The sequence below is a fragment of the Oncorhynchus nerka genome, linkage group LG15, assembly GCF_034236695.1.
Source record: "Oncorhynchus nerka isolate Pitt River linkage group LG15, Oner_Uvic_2.0, whole genome shotgun sequence".
Lineage (NCBI taxonomy): Eukaryota > Metazoa > Chordata > Actinopteri > Salmoniformes > Salmonidae > Oncorhynchus > Oncorhynchus nerka.
In genome coordinates this window covers 54,561,865-54,581,098 of record NC_088410.1, presented here as the reverse complement: position 1 = coordinate 54,581,098, position 19,234 = coordinate 54,561,865, and the positions used below count along the sequence as shown (strand labels likewise).

The 19,234-nt window shown below is 43.7% G+C and overlaps 1 protein-coding gene across 3 annotated transcripts; it reads left to right on the top strand.

The window, feature by feature from the left end:
• Nucleotides 1-417: 417 nt before the first annotated feature.
• Nucleotides 418-17,950, top strand: tmcc1b (transmembrane and coiled-coil domain family 1b). Of its 3 annotated transcripts, none has more exons than XM_029682709.1 (8): nt 418-496; nt 3,184-3,358; nt 6,910-6,954; nt 9,183-9,451; nt 12,738-13,163; nt 14,510-14,991; nt 16,371-16,506; nt 16,683-17,950. In XM_029682709.1, the coding sequence occupies exons 4-8, from the start codon at nt 9,227-9,229 to the stop codon at nt 16,995-16,997; spliced, it is 1,584 nt and encodes a 527-aa protein (XP_029538569.1). In that variant the 5' UTR covers nt 418-496; nt 3,184-3,358; nt 6,910-6,954; nt 9,183-9,226; the 3' UTR covers nt 16,998-17,950. The 3 variants fall into 3 exon arrangements, with proteins under 3 accessions (XP_029538569.1, XP_029538567.1, XP_029538568.1); XM_029682707.1 differs by having other exon boundaries at nt 8,665-9,451; XM_029682708.2 differs by lacking the exon at nt 418-496 and adding an exon at nt 1,384-1,475 and having other exon boundaries at nt 8,665-9,451.
• The last annotated feature ends 1,284 nt before the right edge of the window (nt 17,951-19,234 follow it).

Sequence of the window (19,234 nt, the reverse complement as noted above, 5' to 3'; positions counted from 1 at the left end):
TATTAATATTATTATTAATCCTACTACCAGTCACTTTCTCCTTATCCCTTCCTACATATTTTTTAAAATTTGATTTATTTAACGTTTATTTAACTAGGCAAGGCAGTTAAGAACTAATTCTTATTTGCAATGAAGGCGGCCTGCAGACAGCCTACCCTGGACAAACCCGGACGACGCTGGGCCAATTATGAGCTGTCCTATGAGACTCCCAATCAAGGCCGGATGTGATACAGCCTGGATTCGAACCAGGGACTGTAGTAGAGTGCCTTAGCCCGCTGTGCCGCTCCAGAGCCCATACATATATATATATAGATGTTAACCTTTTACATTATAATATTGAAGTATCTTACCAGACGGTTTGTCTTCTCCATATCAAAATAAATGTCAGATGAGTTGCCCTATCACCACCTACGTTGAAAACGCTCTATGACGTCATCGTGGGAGTGTTCCATCGGGAGAAATGAACGTTCATCAACACAATCCTCTCAGCGCCCATGTAAGTTGTAATATGTAAATACACAATATAGTTTGATTGGAGAACTGTAATATCAATGTCGAGTATAGAATTGCTCATTTTGTAGTTGTATATTTTCGAAAGAGGTGTATTGTTTATCAACTTGTGTTCAACCTGGTGTTAGCTAAGCTAGCTGTGTAGTAGCAGGCTGGCTAGCTTGATTTAGCTGGCTATCGCTAAACCTATCTAGCCACCCTTAGCTAACGTTACTCCCAACCAACCTGTTCTATCTTACTAGATATGCGTTAGCTAATTGTGTGAGTGCAAGTGATTTACTTGAATGTGTCGTTACTGTTTGGGCATGAGCTGACTACGGTTTGTGTTGGGGTGTGTCAGCATTCATATATGATCAACCATGCCCTATCACACATTTCCAATAAACATATGCGCGCTAGATACATTGTCATTGAATTAAACTACCTAACGTTTGCTATTAATATTGGCTAAGTTAGTAAATAGTTAAATAGGTGTAACTTGTTATTCAGTGTGGTGTCTAACTGGGAGGGAGTAGCATGGACGCCACTCAGCCTGTGTAACGTCGGGATGTGCTGCGGTGGAAATCCACGGTCACAAACCTGCTAGCTAACGTTAGCTAGCTATGTCGTTACATCCTACAAAACACCGGGTGGGTGGATGTTTTCAGGCTGTCTGTGAGATCATTAGCCATACGCAACAACAAAAGTGTGTCTGAAAACAAACCATATTTTTCATGTTTTGTCTATTGCCGGGTTAGCATTTTAATTAGGCCTGTCCACGATAGTGGATGTAACATTAGCTAGCCTCGATTTAAAAAAATCCACACCTATGCTAATAGCTAGCTAAATGCTCATAGCATGCTCATATTGATGATGCTGGCGGTAGTGTTTGGCCACTGACGGTGACGTTTGCGCGGCTGTCATTTTCTATTCTGAAATGGGATGGGATAATTGTTCTTTTCCACTTTATAATCTCGGTAGTTAAGGTATGTAGTCATTTGTTTAGCAATACCTTGCCGTTAGATTGAAGTGTGATTGTAATTAGCTAGGTGTTTTATCGCTAGCTAATTACACACAGTCCGGTTTTGGGCGTGAACACCTCCACATATCTTGCAGCAAACACATTTATCAACGGCTATCTGTCTGATTACGTTTATCGGATTAATTGCGCTAACAGCTCTGCGTTTCGCTCGGTAGTCAACTAGCTAATGTCTCCTATTGTAAAAACAACCCCCACACAACTATTATTTCATTGATTGGAAAATCGATCTCAGTCAGTTAGCTAAGAAATAGCAAGCTCACAGAAATAAGCTACTCAGTGGAGGCAAAGTTGGCTATCTAGGTAGCCGACTGATTGTGGCAGTTGAACTAATCTCACACGATTTAGCCAGATTTGTATTAGGCCTAGCTATTCTAGTGCTTTGCGTTGACAGGTAGGCCTGTCAACGCAAAGATGTTGGCATTGGTTTGCCTATCCCAGGCCAGTGTCTGTGCACCTGTTTTGTCTTAGTGTTTATGACAGCCCACTGGACTAGACAGAAGGATATGCAGTGCAATAGCAAATTGAATCTGGAGAATGTACTGTATTAAGTCCAGTGGTGTAAAAATACTTGAAAGTACTACTTAAGTCGTTTTTTTGGGGTTATCTGCACTTTACTTTATTATTTATATTTTTGACGACTTTTACTTCACTACATTCCTTCAGAAAATATTGTACTTTTCACTCCATACATTTTCCTTGACACCCATAAGTAGTCGTTACATTTTGAATGCTTAGCAGGACAGGAAAACAGTCAAATTCACACACTTGTCAACCGAACATCCCTGGTCATCCCTACTGCCTCTGATCTGGCGGACTCACTAAACTCACATGCTTCGTTTGTAAATTATGTCTGAATGTTGGAGTGTGCCCATGGCTTTCTGTAAATTAACAGTACAAGAAAATGGTGCCATCTGGTTTGCTTTAATATAAGGAACTTTAAATAATTTATACTTTTGATACTTGATACCACAGTTATGAGTGAGTCACAAATGTGTAATTGAACTCCAGGGAGTTTCTCAAAAGCATTATGATCATATTTAAGTAAATTTGTAGGCCATGGATGAACCATGATCTTAACCCTATCAGTCCTGAGATCCCAGCAAAAATCATATCTGACTTTCATTTGTCTGCATGTTCAGCCCTTACATTAGCTTCACAAATACAATTTTGTTTACAACCATTTTCTTTATAGGACAACCAGGATTACAAGTAGAACACAACAATTTGTCATACAACCGGTGCGTTCATGAGTTTTATCGACAAATGTCAATACAATAAGGTCCACCAAAGCAAAAACATGATGAATGCTGTAAGTACAGAATTAATTGTGTGGAGTTTGACAGAAACTGTGAGCTTATTATAGACTCTATGTCCTGGGATTTCCAATTATCTTCTATGTAGAAGAGCTCTTTGGACTCTACGCCCTTGTCTCACAAACACCGCTCTAGCTCAGCCCCCACTAAGCACACAGACTAATGGAATCTACGGATGCAGAAGAAATAGACCAATTGTACAAACCAGAAGCTCAAACACAATGTTTAAATTGGTTTAGAAGTCCAAAACGCACCAGCGATATGGTGGGACTCATTGGGTTAATGGTAAAGATGTTTGAAAACCTGCCCTGACATATTTCTACCCTCTTTCATTTTCAGCATGTGACATCCCGAAACATCAGTGGAAACTGTTGACCGAAGAGGAAAGAACATCCCAGCTCTTGTACTTTGAAATAGTGTTCAAAGGAAGTGGGTTTTGGACATTTCCTTGGAATACTTAGGCTTTTTCTATGCATTGAAATCCCAATAGGCCTGCTGATGACCGGAACTCAAGGTATGCTTCCCAGTAAAGCCAAACTAAAGTAGCTAGCCAAACTAAAGGGATCCTAGACTAATTGCCAATTGCACCTTTCCGAGAGCTATTTTTGTGAAAAAGAAGGCTGCTTTTGAGCTTTAAAAAATGGATGTTTGAAATAGTTGTGGCATTAATGTTACAGCCATGTTGGCTTTCATCAGAATGAAGAATAGGTTTTGGTAGATGAACAGTGGTAAAAATAGATGAGAAGATGGATGCAGGCAGACACAGCTCATTAAGACATTGTCCTCCTCCTGGACAAAGGGCCCTGCTTTAGATGCCATGTGAAAGTAGACCGTTACAGTGAATGGACACAAGTACAGATAGGGTTGCAAATGTGGTAGATACATTTGCATGAAGTATCTTCTCCATGTAGGCACATGCAGTATAGACTATAGAGAGAGAGACACACACATTACACACATGCTGGTGTGACCTTGGAAGGCTGCAGTGCATGAGGTGGCTGAGGGGAAGAGGGGGGTGATCTCAATTGCATACTCCTCGCGTCCTCTCCTCATCTCCTTCTCAAAACCCATTGGAGGAGAAGGTCAGAGGGAAGTGACCTCTGGCTTTCTCATCCAATGGGTTTTGAGGAGGGAGGATGCAATTGAGATCTTCCCAGTGATAGGAGAGTGTTGGCTGACTCACTTCAGACAGAGATAATGTAGCACCCTAAAGGAGGAAAAGAGACTGGGGGTGTCATGGTGTGCTTCACTGTGTGAATGTCTGTCAGTACACTTGTCCATGTACTTGTAGATCGGGGCGGCAGGTAGCCTAGTGGTTAGAGTGTTGGGCCAGTAACCGAAAGGTTTCCAGATCGAATCCCCGAGCCGACAAGGTCAGAATCTGCCCTTCTGCCCGTGAACAAGGCAATTAAACCACTGTTCCTAGGCCGTCATTGTAAATAAGAATTTGTCCTTAACTGACTTGCCTAGATAAGTAAAATGGATGTTTGAAACTGCAGCAATGGATGTGCATTTTGGACTAAATCTGTGGCAGTAGGTAGTCTGATATTACAGCATTAGGTATTGTGTTCCATTAGCTGATTGTGGCAGAGGGTGTTTTATCCATAAGATGGTTTGGGGTGCCTGCTTGTTGACAGTGACGTACAATAGCTGTGCCGAGTCTTGGAGTCACTCCTGTCTATTTAATAATGCATTCATAATGCCATTAGACTCCCTAATCACTCTGTGGAACATGTATGTCACTGTGTGTGCTTTTGTTTAGTTTGTGTGTAGCCTACCTGCTCACTTGTTAACCACTCAGTGAATTCAGGCCTGCAAATGGGCCTATATATAGCCAGACCTTTCAGTCTCGCATGCAATAAGTTAAACATGGGGTGAAATGAAGAGGGGAACGGGTAAGAGCGTTAGGGGATTTCCACTGATAGATGAGGAGTATGCAGATATATATGCCTGTTGTTGACATCTACTTTAGCCTATTTGGTGAGGTCAAGTGTTAGTTACGGCTAAGTGTGCAGCGCTTCTGGGCGAGATTAGCCATAGTGTTACCTCAGTGTTACCTCAGTGTTGGGTTAATGTTACAGGCTTAGTGTTCCAGCTATGAGGAAGGGACTTACTCAAATGAAACAATCTCTCAATCCTATCCATTTGGGATACTTTCACTCTGTCATTAGTAGTGTGTTTTTCTATGCTGTATTTGGGCGTTGCGTTTTGCAGGCAGTTTCTTTCTGCGTCCTCCAATCTGCTGATGTGAGGGGAAATTCTGGTGATGTATCATAATTTGCGAGTGGGTAGGGAGTTGTGTGGGAGGCATCGTGTCCTGCTGGTGCCAGTAAACTGGTGGTGACTGAATTCTTTCCCTTTTCCTCTTCCTTTAGTTTTGTGCGGATTGGGCGACTGGTGTGGTTGGTGGGTTCCACTGACAGCCACTTACTCTGTCCGAAGCGGCACCCTGTCCCATGTATAGTGCACTACTTTTTGACCAGAGCCCATCAAAAGTAGTGTACTATGTAGGGGGATTTGGTTCCATTTGGGATGAAGGCTTTGACTCAAAAGCAGGTTCTTTGCTCACTGCACAAAAGGAGCTCTGCTGGTCAGCGTTTCAAGCTTTGAGTCAAAGCTTTGAACACTTATTTTAACTTAATATAATACATCAATAAAATCAATTTAGCCTCAAGTAAATAATGAAACATGTTCAATTTGGTTTAAATAATGCAAAAACAAAGTGTTGGAGAAGAAAGTAAAAGTGCAATATGTGCTATGTAAGAAAGCTAATGTTTCAGTTCCTTGCTCAGAACATGAGAACATATGAAAGCTGGTGGTTCCTTTTAACATGAGTCTTCAATATTCCCAGGTAAGAAGTTTTAGGTTGTAGTTAGGAATTATAGGACTATTTCCCTCTATAATTAACCTTCGACTATTGGATGTTCTTATAGGCACTTTAGTATTTCCAGTGTAACAGTATAGTTTCGGTCCCTCTCCTCACTCCTCCCTGGGCTCGAACCAGGGACACAACGACAACAGCCACCATTGAAGCAGCGTTACCCATGCAGAGCAAGGGGAACAACTACTAAAAGGCTCCGAGCGAGTGACGTTTGAAATGCTATTAGCGCGCGCTAACTAGCTATTTCACTTCTGTTACATTTCACTTCTGTTACACCAGCCTCATCTCGGGAGTTGATAGGCTTGAAGTCATAAACAGCGCAATGCTTGACGCACACAAAAGTGCTGTTTGAATGAATGTTTACGCGCCTGCTTCTGCCTACCACCGCTCAGTCAGATACTTGTATGCTCAGTCAGTTTATATGCAACACAGGACACGCTAGATAATATCTAGTAATATCATCAACCATGTGTAGTTAACTAGTGATTATGATTGATTGTTTTTTTATAAGATAAGTTTAATGCTAGCTAACAACTTACCTTGGCTTACTGCATTCGCGTAACAGGCCGTCTCCTTGTAGAGTGCAACAAGAAAGAGGCAGGTCGTTATTGCGTTGGACTAGTTAACTGTAAGGTTGCAAGATTGGATCTCCCGGGCCGATAAGGTGAAAATCTGTCGTTCTGCCCCTGAACAAGGTAGTTAACCCACCGTTCCTAGGCCGTCATTGAAAATAAGAATGTGTTCTTAACTGACTTGCCTAGTTACATTTTTAAAAATCGGTGCCCAAAAATACAGATTTACGATTGTGATAACTTGAAATCGGCCCTAATTAATCGGCCATTCCGATTAATCGGTCGACCTCTACTCCTGAGTAATCTGTATGGAGTCATCACTGTCAGGTGTTCCACACACCTTCATGTCATGGTCTCATATTTTGAGTGTGCACAGGGCAGTGGAGATGTTTGCTGTTAAGATGAGGACTTCTCAAAATGTATTCTAGGAGGAGTCCCTGAAGCCCCTCAAAGTGTGAGTGTGTACAGGTCTGGTTGATTCTGTGCAGTTTGTACACGGCTGATTTGAGCACGGGTCCGTGTGCCGCCGTTGCCAGCGTCATTTATTTGTATCTCGTCATTGGTTCCATTTTGATAGTGATTTCCCTCTGATGTTGACTTCTTCCTCCACAGCCAACCCTGAGCAGTAAGCCGGAAAGAGGAGAAGCTGGACGGAGGGTAAGATCTATCTCCCTGGCTCTTTCTTTTTTTTCCCTCCTCTTTCTTGCCACCTGTTTCTTCTTGCTCTCTCCTTTCCCCTCGCGCTCTCTTCCTCCATATCTCTTCCCCCTTTCTATGCAGTGCTAAGTAAAATACAGTCTTTATATAAAAGTGCCTTCCTGGAGCTCAACTCTCAGACGATGTGGATTTAGCCTTAGCCATCTCCGCTCACGGCTCCATGCTTGATCTGGTCTCTGAGGTCCAGGCTCTCTACAGGGATATCATGGCGCAACTCTGGGTGCCTCAGCCAGATAAGAACCCACCAGAAGATTCCATTATATTCATTCATATTTTGTTTCATTATTACTCATCTTTTTCATATTATTTACTTTAAACTCATTCGAAATCCTCAAAGGATATGCTTTTTTCCAACCCATTTTAGTAAAGAAATAGTTTCTGAAATGCTGTGTATCTTATATTAGACTACAAACGTAAAAGTAAATAACAAATATAGGCAGTGTTTGTTAACCTCTGCCTGACAAGGAAACCACAGTCAGATTAGGCTAGTTAACCCAGGTCCTGTGTCATGCTTTCTTCCTCTAAAATTGCGTTTGCAATATGACACACTGAAGTGCCACTATCTATGTACAATAAAATAACCCCAGCATTTCAGAAATTGTTTTTGGAAAGTATTTTGTTTAGCACGACACCCGTCATTGCTGTAGAAGACTGCTTTCTATAGTAGAGTTGTTTTATAAGTGGGTTTGGACATCACAGACGTTGTGGTTTGGCTCATATGGATTTACCATACTGAACAAAAATATAAATTGAACAATTTCAAAGATTTTAGTTACAGTTCGTGTAAGGTAATCAGTCAATTTAAATCTATTCATTAGACCCGACTCTATGGATTTCACATGACTGGGAATACAGATGCTGGGCACCTCAGGATCTCGTCATGGTGTCTTTGTGCATTCAAATTGGCATTGATTTAAAATGCAATTGTGTTTGTTGTCCATAGCTTATTCCTGCCCATACCATAACCCCACAGCCACCATGGGGCAGTCTTTTCACAACGTTGACATCAGCAAACCGCTCGCCCACACGAGGCCATACACGTGGTCTGTGGTTGTGAGGCTGGTTGGACCTACAATGTAATTTGAGAGAATTTGGCAGGAGGCGGCTTATGGTAGAGAAATTAACATTGCCTTCTCTGGTGACTGCTCTGCTGGACATTCCTGTATTGTGACAACTGCACGGTTTTGAGTGGGCTTTTATTGTCCCAGCACAAGGTGCACCGGTGTAATGATCATCCTGTTTAATCAGCTTCTTGATATGCCAAATCTGTCAGGTGGATGGATTGTCTTGTCAAAGGAGAAATGCTCACTAACAGGGATGTAAACTAATTTGTGCACACAATTTGAGAGAAGCTTTTTGTGCGTATGGAACATTTCTGGGATCTTATATTTCAGCTCATGAAACATGGAACCAAAACTTTACATGCTGCGTTTTTATATTTTTGTTCAGTGTAATATTGTAATAAAAAAATAATATTTGAACATACAAATATATATAAATCGAGTCAACTAAACTCAAGCCTCAATGTCTCAAAGCTGACACGAGTTCAAACTCTGCTGCTTTTTGTAATCATTGTTTTAATTCTGGTGCTTTCTTTTGTCCCACTCACTGTTGCATGTCATAATCCATTTATTTTCCTTTTTGTGTTAGACGAGCATGTCTTTGAGCCAATCCGCATGCACGCGCACAGGGCCCGAGTGAGTAAGCGCCATACTCCTTGCTTCCCGACTTTTGAAGCTGCCTCTCAAAGGGGGTGTGGTGTTGGGGCATAGCTAGACCCCCGCACCCCCAGAGTTAACCCTGTGGCTGAGCATCAGCCTGGCGCCCCCTGATGGATCAGGCTAGTAGTGAGCAGAGTCCTGAGGAGCCGGATGTGGGAGGTCGGGCGGAGCAGGAGGTGGGCCGAAGGGCATCTGAGTCGGAGCACGGCCTGTCCAAAATCACCCACAATGCACTGGAGAACATGGGCGCGCTTGGCCACGGCCTGAAGCAGCTTTTCCAGCCGCAGCGCCGCCGCTCGTCCGTCTCCCCGCACGACGCCGCCGCCTCCTCCTCAGGTGGCCCCGCCCTTGAGCCCCCTGACGGTGGGGGGCCAGAGGTTGGGGACACCCACTTGGCACCTGGTCCGGACTCTGACCCCCACACTACTTCCTCCGCTCCCCCTGCAGCTCTGAGCCGCGTTCTGCAGCAAATCCGTGGCGCGCCCCCCATAATGAAGCGAGGGACCAGTTTGCAGAGCCGCCGCACTAAGGCGGGGGGGACCGGGGACCCCCCCCAGAAAGGCAGCCCCCAGATCCACAGGAGGAGTACCCAGGAGGTTATGCTGCTGCAGGCTGGCCGCCCGCGCTCCTCCTCCACCACGGACACGCCCACCAGCCCCGCCCTGGCCGACATGCTGCTCACTTCCGGGTACCACTCCACTGAGGAGCCTGACAGGGTGAGTTGAAACTTGGGCCCTGCAGGGGTTGATCCCCTGTAAAAACCTACCCACTGGTGCAGACTGGCCACTGCAAGCTTTTCACTTATATTTAAAACAAAACATGTAATAAACAAGCAGCTGCTGCTAGAGAAAACGCATATCTAAATGGAAGCGCAGTATTGGAAGGTCAGAAATTCATGATGATTTACTGTGAAATGAAATGGATCATATTGGGCTAACTGACTTACCTTCCTCTGGATGTTCTTGGATGAAGGAGTGAAAGGAACTGTCATTACTGGCAGGTCAGTGTGTGTGTGTGTGTGTTGGTCACTATGTGCTCTAAGCCTTTCTATATTTAGCTGTGGCTGTCTCCAAGAGTACTTCAGGTCAGCCAGCGAAGGCTTGACTTGCAGGCCAAAACAAGCTGAAAAGCGGATGGTTCCCTGACATCTCTGACACTCTCCTCCAACATTTTAGATGTTGCTCAAATCCATAGAAATTGAGTACACTGTACTAACAATATTTTGCCAATGAATGAATACTGACTGACTTAGTAGCAGGACAGTGCATTTCTAAATCCTTCACACTGTTGGGATTGTTGAACTCCTAGACAACTAGTACAACTAGCCCATCATTGTGTCTGAGGTATACCCATCATGCGCAGTGCATAACCCTAGCAGTCACCTCACAATGCTTGATGACACCACCAAGCCTTTTGAGCAGGAAGGGTATGAATCGGGCAGTAGGATAACCAACCTGAGCAGTCTGTTCCACCAACAGCAGACCGTGGCCACCCTACTGTGTGAACTGTAATTAACTCGTGTTACATGAGCAGCTAACAGGCTCGTGGCTAGCTACAGTAGCATCTGGATGTGTCTGTAGTTGAGCGACACAGTCTGTCGGTCTTTGAGAAAGCAAAAGTCCTGTCCACCCCCACTGGCTGTCTGTTACATAAGCTGTCTGAACTGACAGTGATGGAAGGTGGGATGGGAGTGCAACTCCACTGTAGTTAGTGGCCTTCGCCTGGCCCAACCCCCCAGAACAGGCCAGAATGAATGATTTATGGTCCGATCTCCAGCACCGACATTCTAGAATCCCACCTCTCTGTGTAGAAAATAGATTTGAGAACATAACATTTAATTTTTTTTGTTTGAGAATAAAGCTTTAGCTTATTCAGTTAAGCCACCTCATTTACTTAGCCACCTCAAAATAATGTTAACTCCTTATCGGTCATAACACTTTAAAAACGCAGCGCGTAAGGCACCTAATGTGGTGCATAACTTGACTACACACACACACACACACACTGTGTATGGCATCCCTGTCTGATGGATTACTGCTCAGTATATAGAAATGGATTCCTCTGGAGATTATTTATGGAAGGTACGACTTGGCTGTTTTTTTTACAAATTATTAACATGCTCCTTTGTGGTAAGTCAGTCTGCGGTAACATTATGTAGGGTGTCCAGCCACCTCCCATAGGGGGGGGGGGGGATGTCACTTCTGTATGTTATAATAGGCAGAATCTACCACAAACCCTAAGCTTCCTTATGTTATAAAACACATTTTGCCAAGACATCTGATTATTCGTGTTCTGAATCGTTCAGTGGGGTCTTTCTCTAATGTGTCATTAACGTTATGTCCAAAAAGGTCAGTTTTTGTATCTTAATATATCCGATAATAAGCACAGAGCTCTGTTGATATGAGGATTTACAATTTTGTCGTTGTCCTCAGTTGTTTCCGCGGGTCACAAAAGGAGCATTTCACAAATGTCATTAAATGTAAAAGGCTTTGACGATAAAAAGCTTGGAACATGCTCAGTAATCCATTGCCATTTCACCGAGCAACGCTTGTTTTTATGAGAAATCTTCGAAAGAGGAATTTCAACTTAGTGTGAAAAGCGTATATTTCATGTCTCAATCGATATCCATCTGACCTCTATTGTTTTATGTCCTGCGGATTCGAGAATGACGACTAGTTCAATGGGAAAGTGAGCCTGTCAGAATTAAGGCTACGAGCTTCCTTTCACCGAATCCAGCCTAGCTGACGCGATAGAGATATACCCTACGGTTTAAAAGTTCGGGGTCACGCAGAAATGTCCTTGTTTTTTATTTTGTCCATTTTAAAATAACATCAAATTGATCAGAAATGCAGTGTAGACATTGTTAATGTTGTAAATGACTATTGTAGCTGGAAACTGATTTTTAAATTTATTTTATGGAATATATACAGAGGTCCATTACCAGCAACCATCACTCCTGTGTTCCAATGGCACGTTGTGTTAGCTAATCCAAGTTTATAATTTTAAAAGGCTAATTGATCATTAGAAAACCATTTTGCCTAGAAAGCCAGCATCCCGCAGCAGCCTCTTCACTGTTGACGTTGAGACGGGTGTTTTTGTGGGTACTATTTAATGATGCTCCCAGTTGAGGACTTGGGAGGCGGCTGTTTCTCGAACTAGGCACACTAATGTACTTGTCCTCTTGCTCAGTTGTGCACCAGGTCCTCCGACTCTTTATATTCTGGTTAGAGCCAGTTTTCGCTGTTCTGTGAAGGGAGTAGTACACAGCATTGTACGAGATCTTCAGTTTCTTGGCGATTTCTCACATGGAATAGCCTTCATTTCTCAGAACAAGAATAGACTGATGAGTTTCGGAAGAAAGTTCTTTGTTTCTGGCAATTTTGAGCCTGTAATCAAACTCACAAAGCGGACGCTCCAGATACTCATCTAGTCTAAAGAAGGCCAGTTTTATTGCTTATTTAAGCAGAACAACAGTTTTCAGCTGTGCTAACATAATTGAATAAGGGTTTTCTAATGATTTAAATAGCCTTTTAAAATGATAAACTTGGATTAGCTAACACAACGTGCTATTGGAACACAGGAGTGATGGTTGCAGATAATGGGCCTCTGTATGCCTATTTAGATATTCCATTAAAAATCCGCTGTTTCCAGCTACAATTGTCATTCACAACATTAACAATGTCTACACTGTATTTCTGATCAATTTGATGTTATTTTGATGGACAAAAGCAAAAATGTTTCTTTCAAAAACAAGGACATTTCTAAGTGACCCCGAACTTTTGAACGGTTGTGTGTGATATAAAAAATGGGTTGTCATTTAGTCACCCCTGTCTTATGATGATATGGTGTTGGCTGATTTGATCATGTTTGCCTTATAGTTACTTTCCACTCCATTTAGGCTACTTTTAATGCTCTTCCTCAATCTTACACGACAGTCTCTGATCTATCCTTCTCTCCTCCTATATTCTCTTCCTCCTCGTTACTCTGTCTTACCTGAGTCAGCTGGATTGTCTGGACGGTTCCGGCCCGGCCGTCTCGCCCAACGCCCTCTCCTGCGGAGCCGACGGTTACGGGCTGGACTCGGTCGACACCACCCCCGACCCCCAGCGCACAAAACAGGCCATCGCCCAGCTGCAGCAGAAGATCCTCAAGCTCACAGAGCAGATAAAGATTGAGCAGACGGCCAGAGACGACAACGTGGCCGAGTACCTGAAGCTGGCCAACAACGCGGACAAGCAGCAGAGTGCCCGCATCAAACAGGTGTTTGAGAAGAAGAACCAGAAGTCGGCCCAGACCATCCAGCAGCTGCAGAGGAAGCTGGAGCACTACCACCGCAAACTGAGAGAGGTGGAGCACAACGGTATCCCCCGTCAGCCCAAAGACGTGCTCCGAGACATGCACCAAGGCCTCAAGGGCGTGGGCGCTAAGGTTAGCGTTATGAACATTTTAACATCACATGTACTTTCCTCATGAGGTCATCCCACTTATTTTTCACCAGTGTTATTTCTACCACTAGTGTGCCACTGCAACTGTTAATGTGAGTACTACCACCGCCACCATCAAAATCTAGTTTGTCTGGTTTTAGCCACCTGTCCTTTTCAGAGTAATTAGCAGCACACAGTTTCGAACAGAATTCAATAGATTGTGTGTAGAATATGTATGTCTCAGACCTGGGTTCCTAAATACTATTCGAAATAATTTCATACTTTAGCTGGGCTTGACTGGTGCAATAACTTATAGAAGAGTCGCAAACCGTACCCATCAGTCACTCCAGGCAGACTAAATCAAACGCTAAAAGTATTTGAAAGATTAAGTGGTATTTGAACTAGGGGTGTGAAACGTTTTAAACTAAATCGGGATCCCTAACGTTAAGAATAATCCCAAATGGAAAAAGTATTTCCTCCCCCACACACTATGAAAATCAAAGTGCAGGTGGCTCGCCTGCTCTTTCTCTTCGCTAATGATGCATGTGTGTGTTCAGTCTTTGGTCTGTTGCATGTAGAATTTCCTAGCCTGTTCATTGGTTTACTGAAGTTGAGAGACATTATAAGTTAAGAAATTGCGAAGTACATTGCGTGGTACAGCTTCTGATTGCCGACAGATAGGCCTAGTGCACAGTTCTGCCTGGTGGCCGACCTGCTTATACTCTGCCCCTCCCATCTCTCTCTGTCGCTCGCTAAGAAAGATGCAAGTGTTTGCGAAGCACGGCAACTAATCGGTCTCCGTTTTTTAACTTTTATTTTTTTAAATTTTACCAGTCGATTCCTATCGAAGACATTTGTTCTACTAAATGTTTTGTTAAGGTATTTGACAAATTTTAGACCTAAAGTTGCACGCAGTCAGTTCTTGATTATTTGAGTGACACTTCTGTTAGTTAGTACCGCTTAAGTGGCATTCCTTTCCAGACAAGTAAAATGCCCGTTCAGTCGCGCTTCGAAACTATGTCCAGAGTTTTTGTGTCGACATTTTCAAAAGCTTAAACGTACCCTTACAGACAAACATGCCGTGGCTGGGGCGCCTTTAAGGGTATATGACTGCAGAAGTATTAATTTCATTGCCCGGCCCAGCGGTCATGCATTAGGACCATTGCATTAGGACCAGATTTATTCTGATAAACCGTAAAAAGAAAATGGCAGTTGAAACGTTTATCAAAATTGTCCATTTGTCACATCCCTAAGTTGAACCCAGGTCTGGTATCTCTGTCCCACGTGTTTTCACTACCACCGTAGTCCCCCCTCCCTCCCTAGTTAGTAACTGACCCATCTCTCCAACAGGTCACCGGTGGCCTCTCCAGCTTCTCCCACGCCACTCACTCGGCGGCCGGGGCCGTGGTGTCCAAGCCTCGAGAGATCGCCTCCCTCATCCGCAACAAGTTTGGCAGCGCAGACAACATATCTGCCCTAAAGGACTCCCTGGACGAGCCCCAGGAAGATGGTCACGTTTTGGGGACTGGGGGGTCCAGGACCCTGGGGGGGGCTTCTAGCCCCAAGTACGGCAGCGAGGACGACTGCTCCAGTGCCACCTCCGGCTCGGCTGGGGCCAACAGCATCACAGGGGCCCCCGGGGGCCCGCCCAGCTCTAAGGGCTTGAACACACTGGAGCACGGCCAGAGCTTGGGCTTGGACACGCTGCTCCACGAGGTCCAGGAGCTCCGGGACAGCCAAGGTCGGCTGGATGAGTCGTTTGACAGCCTGAAAAGCCATTACCAGAGAGACTACACCATGATCATGCAGGCCCTGCAGGAGGAGAGATACAGGTAGCCACTGCATGCCACACACAACCGACAACGCAACCGGTATTAAATAGACTAGACCAGTGGTTACCAACGGGTCGATCGACTGTGTGACCTTCAAGGCAATTTTAGTTGATCAAACATTTCTGTAGAAAAAGCTACCTGGGTGGCAGGTAGCCTAGTGGTTAAAAGTGTAAGGCCAGTAACTGAAAGGTCACGGGTTCGCATCCCAGAGCTGACTTGTTGAAACATCTGTCGATGTGCCCTTGAGCAAGACACTTAATCCTAATTGCTGCTGTTAGCTGCTCTGTATAAGAACGTCTGCTAAATGACTCAAATGTAAAAATGATAAAGCCTTGTGCTTATATATATATATATATATATATATATATATAACTGTTATGTTTGGTGCAAATCCAATACAACACATTAGATTAGACTTCTTATCTCCATATTTTAATGCAGTTGGTGGCTGAATTGTTATGGGTATTCATGTAATCAGTAAGGACTGGGAGAGTTTTTCAGGATAAAAAATAAACAGAATGGAGCTAAGAACATGTAAAATCCTAGAGGAAAACCTGGTTCAGTCCGCTTTCCACCAGACACTGGGAGATGAATTCACCTTTCAGCAGGATAATAACATAAAACATAAGGCCACATATACACTGGAGTTGCTTACCAAGAACACAGTGAATGTTCTTTACAGTTTGAATTTAGATCTGCTTGAAAATCTATGGCAAAACCTGAAAATGGTTGTCTAGCAATGATCAATAACCAATTTGACAGAGCTTGAAGAATTTTGAAAAGAATAATGGGGAAAAATGGTACAATCCAAGTGTGCAAAGCTCTTAGACGTACCCAGAAAGACTCGCAGCTGTAATCGCGGGCAAAGGTGCTTCTAACATGTATTGACTTCGGGGTGTGAATACGTATGTAAATTGAGATATTTAATTTTCAATATATTTGCAAAAAACTAAACATGCTTTCACTTTGCTATTATGGGGTATTGTGTATAGCTAGATGCATGAGAACAATCTATTTAATACATTTTGAATTTAGGCTGTAACACAAAATGTGGAATAAGTCAAGGGGTATGAATACTTTCTGAGAGTACATACTCACTGAACTCGGCAGTTACTCAAGTTGCTAAGAGATGCAAAATCCCCTTGTTACTAAATTTAGAATACCGGTATACTTTCTCAGTTCAAAAGAACTCTTATCACTCAGCACCAGCAAACATTTCCACTAACACTTCCTTTCATGACACATTTTATAATAAATAAAAATAATACATGTATATGTAGCAAAAGCAGGAAAAAAAATATTCAAATATATTTTTTGTCCTCAGAGGGTGGGGAGGGGTTAATGAAAGGAAGTGTTTGATTGGTACCGTGTGTGTTCAGGTGTGAGCGTTTAGAGGAGCAGCTGAATGACTTAACAGAGCTGCACCAGAATGAGATCCTGAACCTGAAGCAGGAGCTGGCCAGCATGGAGGAGAAGATCGCCTATCAGTCTTACGAGAGAGCTAGAGACATTCAGGTGGGTTTTTGTCAACAATTGAAATAAGGATAATTTTTTACCTCGTAATTTTTAGCTCCTTTGAACTCCATTTGTTCTTCCTCCCCCCTTGATATGTTTTACGATAGGGTGTGTTTGTGGTGAAGCGAGTTGGTGACATTCCAACCTGTTTAACCATGCCCCCCCCCCATATGTAGGAGGCTCTGGAGGTGTGCCAGACGCGTATCTCCAAGATGGAGCTGCAGCAACAACAGCAGCAGGTGGTCCAGCTAGAGGGCCTAGAGAACGCCACGGCCCGGACCTTGCTGGGCAAGCTCATCAACGTACTGCTAGCCGTCATGGCCGTGCTCCTGGTATTCGTCTCCACCGTGGCCAACTGCGTGGTGCCCCTGATGAAGACGCGCAGCCGCACCTTCTCCACGCTGCTCTTTGTCGTCCTCCTCGCCTTCCTGTGGAGGAACTGGGAGGTCATCTCGCAGTACCTGGATCGCTTCCTGCTGTCCCCTAGTTGACCTACAGGGGTGGGGCTCTCTTAATGAGTGACGAAGGGAGGCGACGGTGGGGCGGGGCTCCCTGAACAATGAGGGACAGGCCTGGTGGGGGGTGACTAACTAACAAACCCCGTACTCTGCCTCTGATGCATGTGGTGGAACCAGGCCAGCACAAAGGGCAGGTTTAGCGGAAAGGAGGAGGAGGATGAGGAGCCAGGAGATCTGCACACTTACTTCTCTCGCTCTCTCCAAGCAGTGAAATTGTTTACACGTGGAAGATGTTTTCTTGCTTTTAGAATTGATTCAAGTGGTATTGAATTTTTCTTCTTGTTATTGCAGTCATTCATGCATATGCTTGAGGGCTTTCTCTTGTGGCAGGATTGGGAAGGTAAACAGCTGGCATGTTGATGATCCACATGGCTAGTGACTTTACCCTTTTTCCGTTCTCATTTTCTCTACATCCAAAATCTCTCTTCCTTTTCTCTCTTTAACCCTAAAATCTCTCCTTTCTCCCTTTTCTTACTCCCAATATGTTCTCTTCTGTGTTTGTCTTCCTCTGCCCCTCTTCTCAATCACCCCAGTCTTTGCCCATTTCACCAAATCGCTCTTCATTTTGGGAGGTTTGATGTGACTAGCTACAGTGCACTGCTGTGGTCAAAATCAAATTTATCACTGGATCAAGCAAGTGATGGGTTCTTGACTTGTTTCTATTGGATGAGCTAAACGCGACGTTGGGCCTGAATGGATCAGGACTGAGTCGGAATATGCTCAGCTTGAAGCCCCGCACTCTTGGCCTGGCCTGTTGGATCTGCCCCTGCTGAGACTATAAACTAATCTATAAACTGAATGAACATACTTGAAGAGCTGTGAAGCTTCTCAGTCTTTCAGTGCTTCCGTACTGTTTCTATTAGTGACAATGAAATGTAAACTTTTTATTTTTTAAAACAAATAAAACATGCGGTTTTAAAAATGAATTGAGTCAACACATCCCTTTCAACCTCAAGTTTTTGACGTGTTGCAAATGTTGCCTATATTGACAAGCTAGTCGAGCTCTAACAATGTCCTCAAAGATGGAAGGCAGGCTAGACCTTTCAAGCCAATGAGGGCAGATAAGTGTGACTGGGTCATAGGCCACATCAGTGACAGCTTCAATGGCGTTGTTTATACACTCCATTTTAAAGTATTCAATTTCCTTCAATGGCAGATGTCTCCTGACTCTTAAGAATTCCCACCCAGTTGACTATGTTAAAATAGTGTAAGCCCTCCATGGCAATGTCTATGCTAAAATGGGTTATCCTTAAGTATCACAACAGGCACAACTCCAATATAAAGTCGTTTTTTCAGTTGCAGAAATGCCACATGCGTCCACAACCTAACAATTATAAAACTTGGATTCCATCAAATAACCCCCACATGGATAATTGGCAAATATTTGTTGACCAAATTCAACTCATTGAACTCTATACGAATTGCTCAAGTCGTGGACAGATTCTGGGCAGAGTAAAACCTTGCTTTGCTTCTTCCCGTGTATCCTTTTTCAAATCCAGGCCTTGAGGTCTGGTTAATTATTTATTTATTTTCTCCTTGGGGGTGGTTAAACTTCCAGGGAATAAAGAACCAGGAGCACCAGCGGACAGCAATGCTTCGGGTACCTTTTGAATATCAAACTGAAGACCCAATTAGTTATTGCTCCCCCTTGTGGACAAACTGAAGTGGTACAACATGTTGCATTGCACCATTGTGTGCACGGACCCATAACAGACTAGTTTTGAATAACTTCCCATAGATGAATAGTTATGGGAAATGTTTGTTTTGAGATGGTTAGTTCTAACTGCACAGAAAGACTGCTACCACAAACCAGCAGCATCAAAAATTCCATGGTGGAGAGAACCGTGAAAGACCAGTATCAGGGTCGTCCCTCAGGAGACTGGTACCAAGACGTCATGTCCAGTGTGCCGAAGTGTTCCAGGCTCAGATTGGTCTCAACCATCTGCACACTCACTGCCATGGTCAGCAACCTATGATGGATGAACAAAGTCCTGACTGTATAGAAAACACCTTTGCCATCAATATTTTCCAGGAACCGGGATGTCACTGTACTAGTGATACAATTAGAGGGTACTGATTAAGCAGGTGTAAGAAACAAGAACTTAATATATAAACTTGCATCAGTGAATCATTAAACATCTTTACAAACACCTAGCTACCACCAACTCTTCTCTACAGGAAAGGTGGAGATTACATTTTACAGCAGCTAG